An 18,459-nucleotide genomic window follows, 5' to 3' on the forward strand; every position below is an offset into this window, starting at 1 on the left:
AGGGCCATCGATACTGGTAACACGGCATTGATTTACGCGAAAGCTAGGTCTTCCAGCTACATCAAGGTTGAAAGATTGACAAGGCTTTCGCGATCAGTGAACAAATCAGGTGTTATCATGCTGGTATTATATATACCTTTGGTCGCTGACGTAAGCGAGCACAAACGCCTTTTATCCTTTGCATAAATCGCAACAAATATCTACAGCATTAGGTGGTTAAAATGATAGATTAAGGTTAATGTCGCTTTCTCTCCCTGACCCCTTTCCATGGGGGGCGATGTCACTTGCCACCAGTCGACCAAACATCCCACAACCTTGCGAATGCACAGACAAAGGTCACCGGCCGGGATCAGTGCCTGCTGAAGCGGACCACACTTGGGTGCTTGCTAAAGAACAAATAATCCATTGTAAGTCGATAACTGGAGCGTCGTATATTGTTTGTCATTGAGGCTGGAGGAGGCCGTCCAATTGCGGTTGCGTGGGGTCAAGGCCTGTATTTGCACTTGTTTGTACCGACACCTTCTAACCATATTGTGTTCGTTCAACAGAAAGATGCTGTGGGGCAGCCACTACCCCAGCCACTCGGTGGAGCAGATGTCCATCAAACAGACCCCTCTCTATTTCGGGTTTACGCCACTCATGCTATAGGCGTTCGAGGGTGAGGATGGAAACTCGACAACCGAATTGTCCCATCGGTGTTCGTCCTTGTTGACTCCATAGAATCTCCCCTACGAAGTTGGGTTGTACATCCTGGCCAGGCTTTCTTGCAGAAGTAGTTTTTGTTCAGTGTTTCCCTGGTAAACCAACAATTCCAGTATTTTGCGTACCGACTGCTTTGGAAGAACTACACTATTCTGATGTCCGGAGGGCGACGGACTTTCCCGTTGTCCGAACGCTGTTGCTTGCTATTGGCATGTGCGAATATCCGATTTCATGTGTGCTCTCTGGACATTGGATTGACTGCCCCTTTTGGTGGAGAGGAGGATAGTGGCGAACCAAATGATTCATCACTTCTGCTGAGCTTTGTCGAGTCTCCCAAATCTTGTCAGCTTGAAGATTATCTAGAGGTCGTCTCATGAGATGATTGCAGTATCACTATAGCGCTGGGCCGCTCGATTCAAACTCAGATATCTATCCATCGACTTGATCTTTTACAGAAACCTTCATCAATAATTATACAGCTACTCATCACCAACCTGGAATTCTCGTCTCCGTCTGACTATCGAACGCCACTCTCCCCATCCGTTGCACTCTTTGCACACTCCAGTACAACCACATTATGCCAACGCCAGGGCGAAGACACACCTGCTGGATCATGTTTGACTCAGCGTTTCCAGCAGATGGTCCACTTCTGGTCCTTTCAAGTCCAAACGGACGATGAGCCACGTAGCCATTGAGATCATCCAATTTCAAGTTGTAGACACCAACCCTGATCGCTAGAGGAAGGTCAGCAGTTCGTTCGTTGACTCGCCTGATGAATTCTTTCGACACGTTTAGCAATTCATCGCTCCCGAAATACAGCCTATGAGACCATAAAGTTGTTCTCAACAACATCCTTGTGATGATTGGCACGCAGTCATGCTCTATCTGTTACCCAGAGTTCCCGGTTACGGGAAATCTCATATGGTCGGCCAACTAGCCACTCTTGTGTTCACGTTACCCCTCAATCTCTGAAATCCCTTCGAGAGTCGAGGTGTCGAGCCGAGTGGAAGCTTAATCAGCGCGGTTTGTGCCGGTGCTGTTCGCGAGTATTGCAATTTTTTTCTTTTAACTGGCTATAGGAGCCGAGGTCCCTGACATCCGTTATGGTAGCAGGGATCAATGGCGTGGCGTTCTTCCAGAAGTGAAGACATCACTCACCGGATATGACCTTGATGCGGCGTTGTGGGCCAGTGCGGGAAAAAAAGTCGATCCGCTATTTTCAATTCAAACATCTCGGCCTGCATGATGGCGAGGAAGATTCAGATGTTGGTGCCCGCTGATGAACCTCCCACCTGGTTACATGGGTTCTCACCAGCAGGGCAACCGCTTTTTTTCCCCTCTACATCTTGGCCGTTCGTGAGCGTTTAGGTCCTGGTCATCTGAACCCGCCGTGGTGAACGTATTCTTTGACTGACTAAACGTTCTTGAGCACACCCGACCTCGACTTTTATTCGTTCTCCAGTTCTTACTATGGCTGTTCCTTCTGCAGCCAGACTCATTCTTGGTCTCGTCTTTTCGTTGCGCCTCACCCCATGGGCACACGCCGCCGTCGTCATCTCTGACCCGAAGCTCGTTTCCAACAAGACATATGACTATATTGTCGTTGGCGGCGGTCTAGCGGGATTGACGGTGAGTTCAGTATCTATTTATTCACACATTAGTGCTCACCGCTGGTGCATCCGAGTTCTCTAGGTGGCCGGACGGCTCGTGCAAGACCCGGCGGTCACGGTCCTGGTCATCGAAGCCGGAAACGATGATCGAAACGATCCACGCGTGTTCGACATCTACCAATTTGGACAAGCCTACTTCTCTTCTCTTGACTGGAGTTACCCCGCTGAGGGTGGGAGGAGTATCCGGGCGTGAGTTTTCTTCTAAGACTCACGACTTGTTGAAGTCGCAACAACTGACGGTATTGAGTATCTTGTAACTAACGCAGGGGAAAAACTTTAGGCGGTAGCTCATCCATCAACGGTGCTACCTGGACGCGTGGAACACAAGCACAATACGATGCCCTAACCCAACTCCTTTCGCCTGAAGACCAATCCGCCAATCTAGGTTGGAATTGGGCTTCCCTTTCATCCTACATGCGTAAAGCAGAAAAGTTCAACCCTCCATCTGCTGCTCAACGGGCTAAAGGAGCCGATGATATTGCTAGCTATCATGGAAGTTTTGGCCCTGTGAATGTTGCTTTTCCTCAGAAAATGTATGGCGGACCCCAGCAAAAGGCATTTGCGAATACCGTAGTCAAGTTCGGGGTGGCAAAATCTAGGGATTTGAATGGGGGCCAACCCAACTGTGTTGCGTTCACTCCTAATGTAAGCGAGTTATAACCCTTTCTTATGTAACAGTGCTGCTGATGCGGATGTTCCTGCTGCGATTCTATTATGTAGTCCATAAACCCCTCCGATGGAGACCATCGTTCCTCATCTGCGTCCTCATACCTCACTCCCGTCGAGACCAAACGTAAAGGATGGACGGTCCTGGTTGGACAACAAGCCACCAAGATCATCTTCAACCCATCCACATCCCTCCCTCGTATCGCAACGGGTGTACAATTTGGTACGTCCAACGGAGCGAGGTACATCGCAAACGCTCGAAAAGAGGTTATCGTTGCTGCGGGTGCTATCGGATCTCCTGCTTTCCTTCAGTTTTCCGGTGTAGGCGATCCGACCGCGTTATCGCGATTTGGGATCAATACTGTCGTGAACCTTCCTACTGTTGGGAAGAATTTACAGGAGCAGAGTCTGACTGCTCAAGGTGCCAGGGGAACGGGTTTTAACGTGGGAGGAAGTGGACCATCGGATGTCATTGCTTTCCCTAATATTTATCAAGTAATTTGGCAGTATAAATGAAACACACTTGGTCGGCACCGCTCACATTGTCTTCTTTTCCAGTTATTCGGGAGCAGTGCTCAGACGATGGTTACGCACATTAAATCGTCCTTATCCGCTTGGGCTTCCTCCCAAGCTGGCAATGCTCTTTCTGCGGTAGCTTTGCAGAAGATCTACCAGATTCAGGCCAACCTTATCATCTATAACAACGGTGCGATTTCTTCTGTCCGCACAATCGCTGCTAATCCACTGATGTTACCTCAACAGCGCCTATTGCTGAGATTTTCTCCGCTACTGGATACCCTGATAAAGTTGGAACTGCAAACTGGCCACTGCTTCCTTTTTCTCGTGGTAACGTCAGAATTACGGTGCGTCATGATCATCTTGCCTACGTACAACGAGTTATTATTCTTAACTTGCGCGGTATTGTTACCACACGTGCGCAATGTAAGTACAGTCCAGCAACCCTTTCGAGAAGCCTCAGACAACTGTCAATTGGTTCGCCATTGATTTTGACTTGAGCGTCCAAGTTGCCATCGGTCGTTTCGTTCGTCGGCTCTTCCAAACTACCCCTCTCAGGTTAGTTAGTTAGCTTTCCACGTTCCACGTTCCCTCGTATACATAATAACCAAAATACCCACCTTTTGTGTGTGCTGTGTGCCGCGAACTAATACGGTATCGTAATTCCACGAACGAACAGCTCGTTGACGCAAGGCGAAACTTCGCCTGGTTTCTCTGCTGTTCCTGATAACGCCCAACATGGGACGGATCAAGCGTGGTCGAGTTGGATTAATAATACGTTCGTGGCCGTGAGTCACCCTATCGCCACCTGCGCAATGATGGATCGAGCTTTGGGAGGTATGTGATTAATAGCACGGCACGAGCGCAGTTTGATGCCACTATTTCTATCGGCTTCAAAACGGAATATAATGCTGTTGCTTTTAGGTGTTGTCGACGGTCATTTATTGGTGTATGATACGAAGAACGTTCGTGTCATCGATGCATCGATCCTTCCGCTTCAAGTGAGCGCACATCTGTCGAGTACGATATATGGTATTGCGGAGAAAGCTGCGGATATCATCAAAGCCGCAGCATGAATGTTGCTGAACTGCCGACAACGAGTGATGAATATTTGCGTTTGTTTCTCCCTCAATCTTTGGTCCCGTTGTCTTTGGGGACTTTGTTTTCATATTGCTTGCACTTATTTGTGACTCGGTTCTCCGAGTGCATTTCACAACGTTAATGTTCTTACTACATCGCTGCAGTCTTTTTGGAATATAAGTGGGAAACGAGAGCCAGAAACAACTGTTTTATTTTGGTACTTGGTGACTCTGAAACACCCCACGAAGATTAACTACGGGTTCAAATCCAACTTCTGGAGTTCGCTAGCTACGGTTAATCATGACCCAAGGGAGTGGAAGGTATTATTGGGTTGCCATCGATGACCCCCAGCGGTCAGTTGTACATACCGGTTCATGACTTCCGCATTCGCTGACTGCGAACCTCTCCTTATTCCGCCACCAAAAAGAAATAGTATTCGGATGCGATAGACTTGGGGCAATTTCCAAACAAGGCTCCTGAAACAAGCGAAACTCATGCAGTCTGAGGGGGGGGGGCGTGCGACGTCCCGATTCCCGAGCAAAGGATCTCTCTGAGAAATCGAACGAGACTGAAAGAGACGGACGTACGCCTCGACCGTGCTGATGAACAAGCAACAGCGGCTAGACAGACGATGGAACCCAGTCTTTTTAATCCAATTCTGAAAACTGTACGTTGTGTCACGGACAATACGGTGACTTTTCTCCCAGATTGGTAACTGCTTCGTGACATAACTGAATTTCAATTAGTTGATCTAGGAAACGCTAAGCAAAGGTCAGGATTATCCGATCCTGGATCATGCGGTCATGCGGTAGGAGGTACAGCCTAGTCAGCCATCTCCCCTCTATAGGCCGTCATTAGATGGCTGACTAGGCTGATTGTATTGCTATCAGTATGGGGGCCCCCCGGAATTTACCTGTGTTGCAGTGTTATACTATACACTCAATTGTGGAATTATGTTTACCCCCCTGAATAATATATGGGGGGCCCCATACTTGTAGCAATACAATTGGGGGATGGTGGAGCCATTTGCCACTGGGTCCATTGCACGTTACGCAAAGGCAGCCAGGAAGTAACGTGAAGGTGCTGATGTGATATCAAGTGAGAGCAACAACGGAACAGGCCACTACTCACTGTACAACGAGAAACTTTTCGCACTAATAGACTGCAAGGACGATGATTTGTGGCGTCGACTCGGATGATGGTGGAGGATGGCAAACGTGAGTGATACACGGGGTAGGCATCGGTGGCGTTGATTGAACTCGGCGTCGATAGCAATGGCCACAAAACGACCGCGTCAGGGTAAGCGCCCATGATGAAATTGAATGAGTGAAGTAGCAGGATGGAGAATGGTAGACATCGTGAGACGGAGGAATGTGCTGAATATGAGCAGAAACCAGGAGCAACGAACGAAGGTCTTCCATTGACATGATAAGTGGCGTACCAAACGCGGCTAGCACGCGAGGGAAAGGCAAAGCCAAGACTAAGGAAGGCTCGCATGCCACAGTATGTAAGCAGTGATACAAGCGGCCCCTCACTTCTGTTGAGGTTTATCAGTGAGGTCCAACGCGATTGTATGGCCCAGGACGCGCGCGTTTAGGTTTGTCTGGACAGTGGATTCTAGGGAGTATTAGTTAGGCGGGGCCGATTGTCTTTCGTTCATCGGCGTACTAAGATATCGAGAACGGTGCCCGAAATTAGCTGATCGGGAGGCGTAGATTGGTTTGAGAGAGACAACATCGGGGAGAAACGGGTGAGAGTGTCTGATTGTGGTGGAGCTGACGAAATAAGTGGGCTTTATCCATGTCCTCCCACAAAAACCCCCATTGAATCTCCTATCTGTTGGGCTACGCATTTCCGCATGATTAATTCGTCATCGCGTTGGGTTGATGCCTCAATGGATATATATAACTATGCAAAGGGAGACCGGCCTAGCTAAGTAGTTTTGCTAACTCCTCCGATCATATCGCAGGTGTTCCCAACAGAGCAAAGCTCAACGCGAGTTGCAGCGTGAGATCGAGTACGGGGTGTTTGCATATTAGCTCACGTAGAACCGCCAGAACGGCGCTTATTGTACTCTAAGGGCTTCCTGATTAGGTGACTTGAAGGGGCTGTACTCGATCGTCGTTGCAATATGTCCAAAATGTTCAGGAAAGTCAAGGAAGGCAAGGAGAAACTCAAGGAAAAATTCTCCAAGAAGAAAGATACATCATCGCAAAGTCTGCCACTTGCAGGGGCCTCTGCCACAACCACGCTGCCATCGTCAAGTTGGGACACGGGACTCAACACGGGACTCAGCACGTGGAATGGTGTTCTGAGCTTGTTGAGTATCGCTGAAAAGACTCTCGATAGTGTCCCGGTTCCTGGACTCAAGAGCGCGATCAGTGGCTTCCTTGAAGTAGTCAATCAGTTGAAAGTGAGTGAGATCCAGAACTGCGCCAGCGGATCCTTAATGCCCGGATCTTACAGCAAGTTAGTGGCAACGCCGATGCGATCAGTCAACTCGAGAACAGTGTCAAATTCTTTAACCGGTCCGTATCGGAGCCGCTGGAACAGTATAAGGGAAAAGGTGCTGTTCCACCCGAGCTTGCCCAAGCAATCGATGCATTGTCGGCGTGCGTTTGAGAGTATCTCGGAGTCGGAATAATTCTGAATTCCCCTGTCAGTAATCTGGATGAGGTTATCTCGCCCTTAAAATCGCACCAGGGCCAAAGTCGTGTTCAGCGGTGGGCGGATCGTAACAAAATCGGCGGCGATGTCCAGGAAGCTGGGGAAGGGATACGTGATGCTGTGAGGGCCTTTCAAGTAAGTTTTCTCCACGACGTGTAAGCCATGCATCAAACGTTAATTAATGGACATAGGCTGCGCAAGTAGTTCGACTTGCCTTAGGGATTGAGGTGCGGTTCGGTTTACAGTTATCCTCCTAGCTCCCAAGCTAACCAATAGTGTAGCAACTTCGCTTGGATTCTCATCTTAACACTCTTTCTCATACACTTGACGCCGGCTATGACACCAGCAGGCAGGGCGCCCCATCCAACTGTTTCCCCGGAACGCGAACCGAAATCCTTGATCACATCAAGCAATGGTTGCACCGACCAATCAGCGATACAAGTAAATCTGTGTTCTGGGTGAACGGCCTGGCCGGGATTGGCAAGTCGACCATCGCTTGCACCATGGCGCGGTACGCCAAGGAGTCTGGCCTTCTCGGGTCAAGCTTCTTTTTCGTCCGTCAACATGCAGGGTTGTCCAGTGCGAAATTCTTCCTTGGGACGATTGTACGGGACCTCGCCAAGAAGCTTTCGGCTTTCGGCGCGGCTGTTGCGGAAGCCTTGAAGAAAGATGAGAAGCTTGCCCGTGCCTCCCTTGCAACCCAATGCTCCGACCTCTTCTTCGTGCCCCTTCGACGCGTCGATCTTTCGGCACCTCTTTTACTAGTGATTGACGCTCTAGATGAGTGTAATCGAGACGAAGCAGACGGTGCGAAAGGAATACTCCGTCACCTTGTCGACTGCTGCACTGGCATCCCTGGCCTCCGTATACTCATAACAAGCCGCCCGGAGCGCCATATCACTGTCAAGCTCAACCAGGCCGCAAACATCGACAAGGTTGTAGTTCATGAAGTTGATAAGAATATTGTTTCTCACGACATTGAGCTATATCTCCAAGACCGGTTCAAGTCTATTCGCGAAGATTTTAGTGATATCATCCAGGATGAGTGGCCTTCATCCCAAACTGTCTTAGATCTCACAAGGAAAGCTGGCGGACTCTTCATCTGGGCTGCTACCGCATCCAAGTTCATCGGAGATGATAAGGCTATGGATCCTGAGCGTCGACTGTGCGCTGTATTGGGTGGTGCAGATCCGACTGATGCAAGTCCTTATGCTGACCTGGACAGCCTTTATAAAACAGTCTTGTCCACGGGTGTGGATGGAATCCCTCAAGATATACGTCCCCGGTTTTACCATCTTCTCCATACTGTTGTTCTGCTGAAAGATCCATTGCCTATGAAAGCACTTGGCACTTTCGCCACAGTCCCTGATCCGAAACCATTGCTAACCCGCATACAATCCATTATTCCACTACCCTCAGAGCTGGAGGGAAAAGTGGAGATCTATCACCCTTCTTTTCCGGATTTTATCATGGAACGGTGTGAGGATCTTGAAGTGAGGGTTGATGTGGAGAAGCATGGGAGGTGGATGGCCCTTCGCTGCCTCAATCTTCTCAATGAGAAGCTTGTTCCTGCAGTAGATGAGATTATTCCATGGAATTCGCTCAATGTAGGTGTGGAGAATCTTAGTGCCAAGCTTACCTCAGTAGTGGGGGAAGAAGTGCAGTATGCATGCCGCTTTTGGACATCCCATTTGGGAAAGGTTCAGCAGGTTGATGGTGAGGTTAGGGATATGCTGGAGAGGCTCACTGGTCTTGGGAATAATGTGGGAAAGGGTCTATTGTTACGGTGGATTGCCATGATGAGCATGATGGGTTGTGTGGGTGATGCAGCTAGGGGTATACAGGAAATCCTTCCCTGGATGGTCAGTGGTCAGGCTACTTGATTGATGATCATAGTACTGACTATTGAATTAGAGATCAAAAAGTCTCCTGGCTCACATTGCCCCTGTTTTTCATGAAGCCTTCCAGATGATTTTGACCTATGCCCCAACCATTGAAGCTAGTGCAGCACACATCAGCCAGTCTGTTTTACCATTCCTTCCCATCAATAGCCAGCTCTTGGGAGGTTTCCAACAAGGACCCAATCCAACTGTAATTGTGCATAATGGGCATGATTCAGATTGGCCCTCTAGCATTGCCACTCTGACTGGACATTCGGATCATGTGAAATCTGTGGCCTTCTCCCCAGATGGATTGCTCCTGGCATCAGCATCACATGATGAAACCATCAGGCTGTGGGATCCTCACACTGGGAGTCACCTCAAGACACTTGAGGGCCATTCTGATTGGGTGAGATCTGTGGCCTTCTCTCCAGATGGATTGCTCCTGGCATCAGCATCTGATGATCATACCATCAGGCTGTGGGACCCTCACACTGGGAGCCACCTCAGGACACTTGAGGGCCATTCTAGTTGGGTGACATCTGTGGCCTTCTCTCCAGATGGATTGCTCCTGGCATCAGCATCAGATGACCATACCATCAGGCTGTGGGACCCTCACACTGGGAGCCACTTCAAGACACTTGAGGGCCATTCTAATTGGGTGACATCTGTGGCCTTCTCTCCAGATGGATTGCTCCTGGCATCAGCATCTGATGATCATACCATCAGGCTGTGGGACCCTCACACTGGGAGCCACCTCAAGACACTTGAGGGCCATTCTAGTTGGGTGACATCTGTGGCATTCTCTCCAGATGGATTGCTCCTGGCATCAGCATCACAAGATGAAACTATCAGGCTGTGGGACCCTCATGCTGGGAGCCACCTCAAGACACTTGGGGGCCATTCTAATTGGGTGACATCTGTAGCTGTCTCTCCAGATGGATTGCTCCTGGTATCAGCATCACATGATTGTACCATCAGGCTGTGGGACCCTCATGCTGGGAGCCACCTCAAGACACTTGAGGGCCATTCTAATTGGGTGACATCTGTGGCCTTCTCTCCAGATGGATTGCTCCTGGCATCAGCATCACATGATTGTACAATCAGGCTGTGGGACCCTCATGCTGGGAGCCACCTCAAGACACCTGAGGGCCATTCTAGTTGGGTGACATCTGTGGCCTTCTCTCCAGATGGATTGCTCCTGGCATCAGCATCACAAGATGAAACCATCAGGCTGTGGGACCCTCATGCTGGGAACCACCTCAAGATGCTTGAGGGTCATTCTGATTGGGTGAGATCTGTGGCCTTCTCTCCAGATGGATTGGTCCTGGCATCAGCATCAGATGATCATACCATTAGGCTGTGGGATCCTCACACTGGGAGCCACCTCAAGACACTTGAGGACCATTCTAATCGGGTGATATCTGTGGCCTTCTCTCCAGATGGATTGCTCCTAGCATCAGCATCAGATGATCATACCATCAGGCTGTGGGATCCTCACACTGGGAGCCACCACAAGACACTTGAGGGCCATTCTGATTGGGTGAGATCTGTGGCCTTCTCTCCAGATGGATTGCTCCTGGCATCAGCGTCATATGATCATACCATTAGGCTGTGGGATCCTCACACTAGGAGCCACCTCAAGACACTTGAGGGCCATTCTAGTTGGGTGACATCTGTGGCCTTCTCTCCAGATGGATTGCTCCTGGCATCAGCATCACATGATGAAACCATCAGGCTGTGGGACCCTCACACTGGGAGCCACCTCAAGACACTTGAGGACCATTCTGATTGGGTGACATCTGTGGCCTTCTCTCCAGATGGATTACTCTTGGCATCATCATCAGATGATCATACGATCAGGCTGTGGGACCCCCACACTGGGAATCACCTCAGAACACATGAGAGCCACCCATGTTTGGTGACTCCTGAGGCTTTTGGCATACTTAACATGATGGAAGGGCAATGGCTTTGCATTGGCTCTACTTATATTTTTGCTATACCCCTTAATATTCTAACCACTCTTGTTTCCCATGGAAGTCTTACAGCTTTTGGAACTGAATCTGGAAAAGTCTCCATTCTCAATATTTCACCTGCCTTTGATAAGCTTGATAGTATATAAACTTGCCCAACAACTACTATGCCATATGGTTTAGTTTGCCACTATTTTCTGGACACTGAAAAGCACATCTGCCTGCACACAACCACCTATGATAACTCTGTATGCCTATAATTACTTACTCTGCAGTCTCACTTGCCATGGCACAATTATGTAAATTTCTGACATTGAAATTACATGGGTTACTGCATCATCTTGCTTATATCTCTATTGTTAGAAACAGCAGATTCAGATGGTTCCAGAAGTGGAACAAAGACTTGATGCATGAGGACCTTGGCCTCAGTGACTCAGAAGGGAGTGCTGCACCACTACTGTTTGTCTAAGAGGGTCCTTATTTCAGGGATGACAAGGTAAGTCTTGAGGGGGTGAATCAAGTGGGGATTCAAGTCAGACTTCTGGTTGCAATTTTAGACTGGGGTACAAACAATTATGTACATAGTCTATATATAAGGGGAAACAGGAGACAAGAGAACAAAGGGATCCTGTCAGGGACACACCTGGGGTCAAGGGGGTCAAGGTATAGCACCCAGTGCTAGAGACCTTACAGGGTGTGGAACAGGCATGCATACTGGCAGGCCTGATGCAGGAGAATGGTCCCTGGTGTCAGGGCACACACCACCTGACCCCTTCACCTGTTAGATATGGCGGATTCAGACGACTCCGGAGCAGAATCGGAGACTTAGCGTGGAAGGACCTTGGCCTCAGCAACTCATGTGGAGCGCTGTGCCATTGCTGGTTGTCCTGGGGGTCCCTAATTTCGGATCTAGCAGAGGGGAAGTCTCTTAGGGGGGAATCAAGTCGATTTTGGACTGAGGTTACAAGTTACTAGGTACATTGTACATAAGGAGGGGTCCGGAATCAAAAGGAACAAGGGTAGGATGAAAGGAGACAAAGGGAGCTGGAAGGAGGAACAGCACTGAGGGTCAAGGGTTTGACTCAATGGTGTTTCCCAATGGAGGAGTGAAAGGCCAAGGCCCAAGGAGGAAGGAAGGGGGTTGGGAGTGGGGAATGGCTAGCTGACTGAATAGAAAGGAAGCAGCAGCCCAAATAGGAGTGAGGGAGAATAGTGGAAATGAATAGGGCAGTGCAATAGTTGCAAGGTCTGAAGTAAGTTCAGAAAGTCTGAACTCAGAAGTTAAACTCCGGAATATTGGCAAGGGTAATTAAATGGAATTGGCTAACCAATACAATGGGTATCAGTGGAGGTGGGGTCAAAGTCTGAGGTTGGAGCTAAGACTGGAGGTTCCGGAGACAGAGACGCTGTAGGTGGGATAATCGCCCATGTGCAGAGCCAGCTTGGATACCCGCTTCCACCATTTAGAAAACCCCTTCCATTCATGCAACAATTGTTGGAGGAACCATGTGCTATGGGAGGCCGGACGAGTTTTTGTACAGCCACATTCCCACATCTGGGTGAGGAACTTGCCCAGACAGCCACATTCCCGCGGTAGCGTGACTACTTAGTCAAACACCTTTTCTCTTTTATATTATTTCAGACTAATCCATGCCAGGCCACGGACATATTCATTCATTTGAATTCATTTCCTTTTCCCTCAGTTCTTCACGCATATTGGCTGAGACTGAGTCATTACTCATAGTCCAGCTCCGAGATCACAAGTGTCGCTCATCAACAACAATGCCATATGAATTTCGTACCTAAAAATAGTGCTAATTCCTACAATTCTGGAGATATTAAGAACATCCCAATCGGTGGAGAATTGATGGAGTTCTATGTTGGGCAAGTTAGTCATGGGCATGTGCAGGCATGGGAATCTCAAGCAGCAACCCAGAATTCCAGCCTCACTCGTTCCCACAGCATCTAATAAATTGGTAAAAATGCTCATTGGCTGCGTGAGAGTTATCTCCGGCTTCATTTCCAAATTTGGCTCTTAATTCCGTAAATCCGTTGAGATATCGCTTATTTTCATATATTTTCATATTTTGCCATCATTTCAGTTATTGATTGATATTCTTTTATTATTTTGCCTAATAAGGTACCCAGGTGCCATATGGTACCAATATTCCCCATCTATTCTTTCTAAAAATAATTATTTCTTATAATCCTGTACATACTGGATTTTGGAAAAGAAGTTCTCCCCTCCCCCAAAATTCTCTAAGGTGCTAGGATGCACTAGAGTGGGTGTGTGAGTGGAATCCAACAGTAGGAATAAGGGCAACTGTCTAGCCCACAACAAGTGGGTAGTAGACTAGTTGAGCCTGGACCTTGCAGAATCCTGGAGAACCCACTGTGGAGTTAGGGATCAAGTTAAGTGAAGTCAAGAGAGAAAGTAGGAGTTTAGGGAGAGTTGTCCCCCACGAGCTGTGTCAGCATAGAGAGCTGCAAGCCCTCTTTCAATGCAAAGGGGATTCCGGAGCAGAGGGTCTGGAGTCGGGAGCATAGGTGTTGCGTGCTCATCTGGAAGGTGTCAAGGTTGAGGTTGGACCCGGAATGTTCCGGAGTCAGACTGAAGGTGGTGTCAGAGCCGGAGGTGGGATAACCTCTTGGGAGTCAGCAAGGAGGTGACGGAAGGGAAGTGGGGCTCCAGAGTCCATTTTGGAGTTCTGGGAGCCTGGAGTGGAGGTCAGGATTGTATGGATATGACATCACCGCACCCTGCACCACCCTACTCCGCTTCTCCCACTGTTACCCCCACTCACCTCTCTCCCTTCCTTCCTGTCAGAAACTGTGTTCGAGGTAGTCACGGGAAGCGGAGCGGAGTACGGCGGTGTGAGTGGTCACTTAGCTAATGAACTACTCCGTTGCAAGGCGTTGTGGGGTTGGGACTTTGGCTTCAACGACTTGGCCAGAGCGTTGCGCCACACGTTCTAGGCTGTCCCATATTTCACGTTAGCGGGGAAGACCTTGCGGCGACGTTGACTCAAGTGAGGATGAAGTTGAGAGGCGAACTTAGGATGAAAGTACTTGGGGGGGGAATTCTAGTCGATATTCGAACTGAGGTACATCGACAGTAAACTACAAGTATAAATAAGAAAGGGGAACAGAGAAGGGACCAGTCGGTCCAGCGTGGGACGGGAGTGAGATGATAAGTACGACAGAACTAAAGAGTGATGAGGACCAGGATAATGGAACAGAAGAAATGAATGGAACAGAGGACGGCGAAGTTGGGAGGCAGAATGGATAAGCCGACAATCTAGGCGCGCGGATCAGAATGTCAATATATGTATAAATCAAATATCAATAAAGGAATAATCAATTATCAATAAAGGAATGTCAATAAGGAACGGATCAACGGCGACCATAACAACCGCTAGTTAGTTAAGCGAGTGAATAGAACAACACGGTACCAGCCGAATGGTTGAGGAACCCAAGTGGTGGCGGGAGAACGAAGGGGGCGCTGCTATGGGGCCATAGAACGGGAACCACTATCGGCGCCGCTAAGTGATGGGCAATGGCGAGATTAACGGGCGTGAGTAATGGTGCAAGAGTGGGGGTGCAGAAAGTGGTAGAGGGGCGGGGACTTTGCGGGGCCGTGACACTTCCCTTCCTTCCTCTTCTTTCTCTCTCTCTCTCTCTCTCTCTCTCTGTGTTCTATGGTTGACTTTCCCTTTCTCTATGTACTGCCAGTGTGTCATATCCATCCCCAGCCATCGACTTCCGGTCCCTCCGATCCCTCCGTTCCAACTCCGCTCCTCCCTCACTAACCTCGGAGCCCCCGTATTCCGCAATCCTCTCGGCGCCCCTCGATGGTCACCACCCCCTCATTTCAATTTATTACCTACGCCTCCCTAAGTACGGAGCCCCGAAGACTTCCGGACAGCTCCGACGTCCGCTAGCGCACCCCCGCCTCCGCTGGGCAATACACTCGCCTGCCCTGCAGAGCCCACCTTCGGGCCTATCCCTCCTTTCCGTTTCTGGGTTATCGCCTGCCTTTCCGCTAACCCCGTGAACCGACTCGTCGGTAATATTCAGTCAGCTAATGTTTAAACCCCATTAGCTCCGCTCCGTTCGGCTCCGCCAATTGCGGAACCGTCTCCGCTGTAACTATATATATATCCCACTTGTACATAGGTTACGCCCCAGTAGAAAAATCAACTAGAGTTACCCCCCTAGGTTCTAATTGCCAGTCAGTAAGTTAGGGCACGGACGTGTCACTAGGCACAGCGCTCTTGGCAGAAGTCGCTGAGGCCGAAGCCCTCCGTTACGGAGACATTCCTTCGTCTCGAATCTGGTCTCTGACAGTATTTTTCTACTCCCTGACTAGTACACATCTTGTATGGCACCAAAAGTCCTTCGCACTCGTTCGCAACTACGCACATTAGTCCCCAACTCCGCTTCACCTTCCCCAGAACCCTCTCAGCCTGGTCCTAGTCGATTGGCGAGAAACCCAGTTGAGTTTCGAAGCTTCTCTAACCTTGAAACCCCTCTCCCATCGACTCCGATCATGCGCCCCGTTAGGAATCGATCACCAGTCGCAGACTCCGACTTCGGAGACACCATGGAACAACCCATAGATCCCGCCCACTTCTTTGGACTCGGTTCTGAGGTCCCCAACTTCGTCGACCCTCCTCCTGCTGATCCTCCCATCCCCACTGTCCCAACCACTGATGATGCCGAACCCACCTCCAACGTGGCCATTGCACAATTGGCCCAAGCCATTGCCAGTCTGGCTCGTCACACCGGACGACGACGACGACGACCATCTTCTGCTCTCCAGACCAAGGTCCGCGAACCTGAACAGTTCGACGGGAAGGATCCCCGAGAACTCCGAGTATTCTTGGTCCAATGCGAGCTCAACTTCCAGGACCGTCCCCTCGCTTTCGCTAGCGACCACGCTAAAGTCATATTTGCGCAGTCCTACCTCAAGGGAATGGCCCTCGATTGGTTCGAGCCGGACCTGTTATTCGACCAGAATTCCACGCTTTGTCCGCGATGGATGAACGACTATCAAGAGTTCGTTAATGAACTTCAAACTAACTTCGGCCCTCACGATCCTGTGGGCGACGCCGAGGTTCAACTGATGACACTGGACATGAAGGACGGGCACCACATCAACAAATACGTCGTCGAGTTCAATCGACACGCCTCTCAACTTCACGGTTACGGAGAAGCCACGCTTCGTCGTTTCTTCTACAACGGATTGCCGGAACGTATCAAGGATGATATTGCCAGAGTAGGTAAACCCTCTACTCTCTCTGAGCTTCGCACCCTTTCCCAAACTCTCGATGCGCGCTATTGGGAGCGTAAATCGGAAGTTACATGTCACGCGAAACCCTCTTCCTCTAACGTTTTCAACAAGTCCACCGCCGCTCCTTGTTCCGACCCCGTCCCTTCCTCCTCCTCTTTCAACTCCGCTTCCGGTAGTAGGCCTCCGAAGGACAATAAGAAGTCCGAGGCCAGCTCCGTTAAACCGGACCTCTCTTCTAAACTCGGAGACAACGGCAAGCTCATGCCACAAGAGCGTAAGCGCCGTCTCGACGAGAAACTTTGTATGTTCTGTGGTCAGTCTGGCCATATGGTCAAGGATTGTCCCAAGTCTTCTTCTCGCGCCTCTAAGGCCTGTTTGGCCCAGACCGAGGAGCAAGGATCCGCTTCCGCAGAAGCAAAAAATTAGTCCGCACCCCCGTGGACTCCACACGGACCGGGGGTTGCGATCCTTCCTTCCGTGCGCTCAAAGAAGTGCGTTTAAACGCGTCTTCCATTTCCGACTTATCCTCCCTCCACATTCCCGTTTCCTTTTCTCTTTCAAATGGTCTATTTTCTCCTTTCAATGTTGACCCTTCGGGCAATGTTCTACCCGTTGTAGATAGTGTTGCTGATGTACCACTCTCTCCTCCACCCCCTCCGACTACTTCCGTAGATCGATCCACCTCTCTCCGCTTCTCGTCTTCTTCTTCTCCTCCTGTTTCTCCTCCGTCCAATAGTAGGACACAAAATAAACTTTTCCGCTCCTATGAGAACGTACCCGCACTCGTAGATTCTGGGTCTTTGGACTGCTTCATCGACGACACCTTCGTAAAAAAGCTGGCCTTGAAGACATACCAGATCAAACCCCTACAACTACGCCTATTCGATGGTAGCACCAACTCAATCATAACCCGTGCCGTTGATATTCCCCTCCGCTTCGCTTCCGGAAACATCACCCCCACGACTTTCTTTGTCACATCGCTGGATGGATCATGTTCCCTAGTCCTAGGACACAACTGGCTTACCCGCTACAATCCATTGATTGACTGGGTCTCAAGCAGTATCATGTTCCGAACTTCCGAACCTACCAAGACAGTCACTCCGAGCTCTTCCCCGTCGTCTCCGGCAACACTGCCGTCGTCCGACACCCAACCATCTGATGTTTTGCCAGCACCTCAGTCACAGGCTGCTACTCCTCCATTACCATCTATCGAGTTCGTCAGTCATTCCGCATTCGCGAAGGCTTGCCGACTTGAAGGATCGGTATCCTTCAGCCTAACCATCCCTTCCGAGGAAAGCCGCTTGAGGGCTGCCTCATCCCACACCGATTCCGTCGACCTCTCGGCCGTTCCGAAGGAGTATCACGAGTTCGCGGATGTGTTCAGTAAGAGCAAAGCCTCGACGCTGGCACCGCACCGTGAGCACGACCTAAAGATCGACCTTGAGGAAGGCACCTCCCCACCCTTGGGTACTATGTACTCTCTCTCTCCTTCGGAACTCGAGGCCCTCCGGGCGTTCTTAGACGAACACCTGGCCTCCGGTTTCATTCGTCCCGCTACTTCCGCTCACGCGGCACCGGTCCTCTTCGTCTGCAAGAAGGACGGATCCCTCCATCTTTGCGTCAACTTCCGAGGGCTGAACAAGATCACCAAAAAGGATCGCTACCCACTTCCCCGCATCTCCGACCTCCTTGACGCACCTAGCCGTGCCACGGTCTATACCAGACTCGACCTCCGGCATGCTTACCACCTGGTTCGCATTGCAGCAGGCGACGAATGGAAGACTTCCTTCCGCACGCGCTATGGCTCCTATGAGTGGCTTGTCATGCCATTCGGTCTCACGAATGCACCTGCGGCTTTCCAGCGATTCGTCAACACGATCTTTGCCGACCTCTTGGACGTTTCTGTGGTAGTCTACCTAGACGACATCCTTACCTACTCGGAAGACATGGCTTCGCATCAGGAGCATGTCTGAGAAGTTCTTAGGAGACTCCGCAAACACGGCCTATACGCC

General features: G+C 50.0%; 4 protein-coding genes across 4 annotated transcripts; 2 read left to right on the forward strand and 2 right to left on the reverse strand.

Annotated features, from left to right (window-relative positions):
• Positions 1 to 176: 176 nt before the first annotated feature.
• On the reverse strand, positions 177 to 1,946 carry EI90DRAFT_3293275 (uncharacterized protein; the record flags this gene model as incomplete). Its single annotated transcript, XM_039067368.1, has 5 exons — positions 177 to 728; positions 828 to 905; positions 997 to 1,061; positions 1,197 to 1,522; positions 1,861 to 1,946. The coding sequence occupies 5 exons, from the start codon at positions 1,944 to 1,946 to the stop codon at positions 618 to 620; spliced, it is 666 nt and encodes a 221-aa protein (XP_038909694.1). The 3' UTR covers positions 177 to 617.
• A 226-nt stretch (positions 1,947 to 2,172) lies between these two features.
• Positions 2,173 to 4,630, forward strand: EI90DRAFT_2941968 (uncharacterized protein; the record flags this gene model as incomplete). Its single annotated transcript, XM_039055273.1, has 9 exons — positions 2,173 to 2,331; positions 2,395 to 2,561; positions 2,639 to 3,017; positions 3,093 to 3,533; positions 3,597 to 3,744; positions 3,801 to 3,901; positions 3,991 to 4,112; positions 4,234 to 4,391; positions 4,479 to 4,630. The coding sequence occupies 9 exons, from the start codon at positions 2,173 to 2,175 to the stop codon at positions 4,628 to 4,630; spliced, it is 1,827 nt and encodes a 608-aa protein (XP_038909695.1).
• Positions 4,631 to 5,691: 1,061 nt separating this feature from the next.
• Positions 5,692 to 6,898, reverse strand: EI90DRAFT_3083597 (uncharacterized protein; the record flags this gene model as incomplete). Its single annotated transcript, XM_039062069.1, is given in 6 exon segments — positions 5,692 to 5,717; positions 5,811 to 6,163; positions 6,226 to 6,249; positions 6,284 to 6,286; positions 6,304 to 6,530; positions 6,541 to 6,898. Coding segments are annotated over 5 exon segments (581 nt in total), but the record flags the coding sequence as incomplete, so codon positions are not given.
• EI90DRAFT_3293277 (uncharacterized protein) lies at positions 6,766 to 7,576 on the forward strand (the record flags this gene model as incomplete). Its single annotated transcript, XM_039067369.1, has 3 exons — positions 6,766 to 7,047; positions 7,101 to 7,246; positions 7,298 to 7,576. The coding sequence occupies 3 exons, from the start codon at positions 6,766 to 6,768 to the stop codon at positions 7,458 to 7,460; spliced, it is 591 nt and encodes a 196-aa protein (XP_038909697.1). The 3' UTR covers positions 7,461 to 7,576.
• Positions 7,577 to 18,459: the final 10,883 nt, after the last annotated feature.

This window comes from Cantharellus anzutake (genome assembly GCF_015039405.1).
Source record: "Cantharellus anzutake strain C23 chromosome Unknown EI90scaffold_99, whole genome shotgun sequence".
Lineage (NCBI taxonomy): Eukaryota > Fungi > Basidiomycota > Agaricomycetes > Cantharellales > Hydnaceae > Cantharellus > Cantharellus anzutake.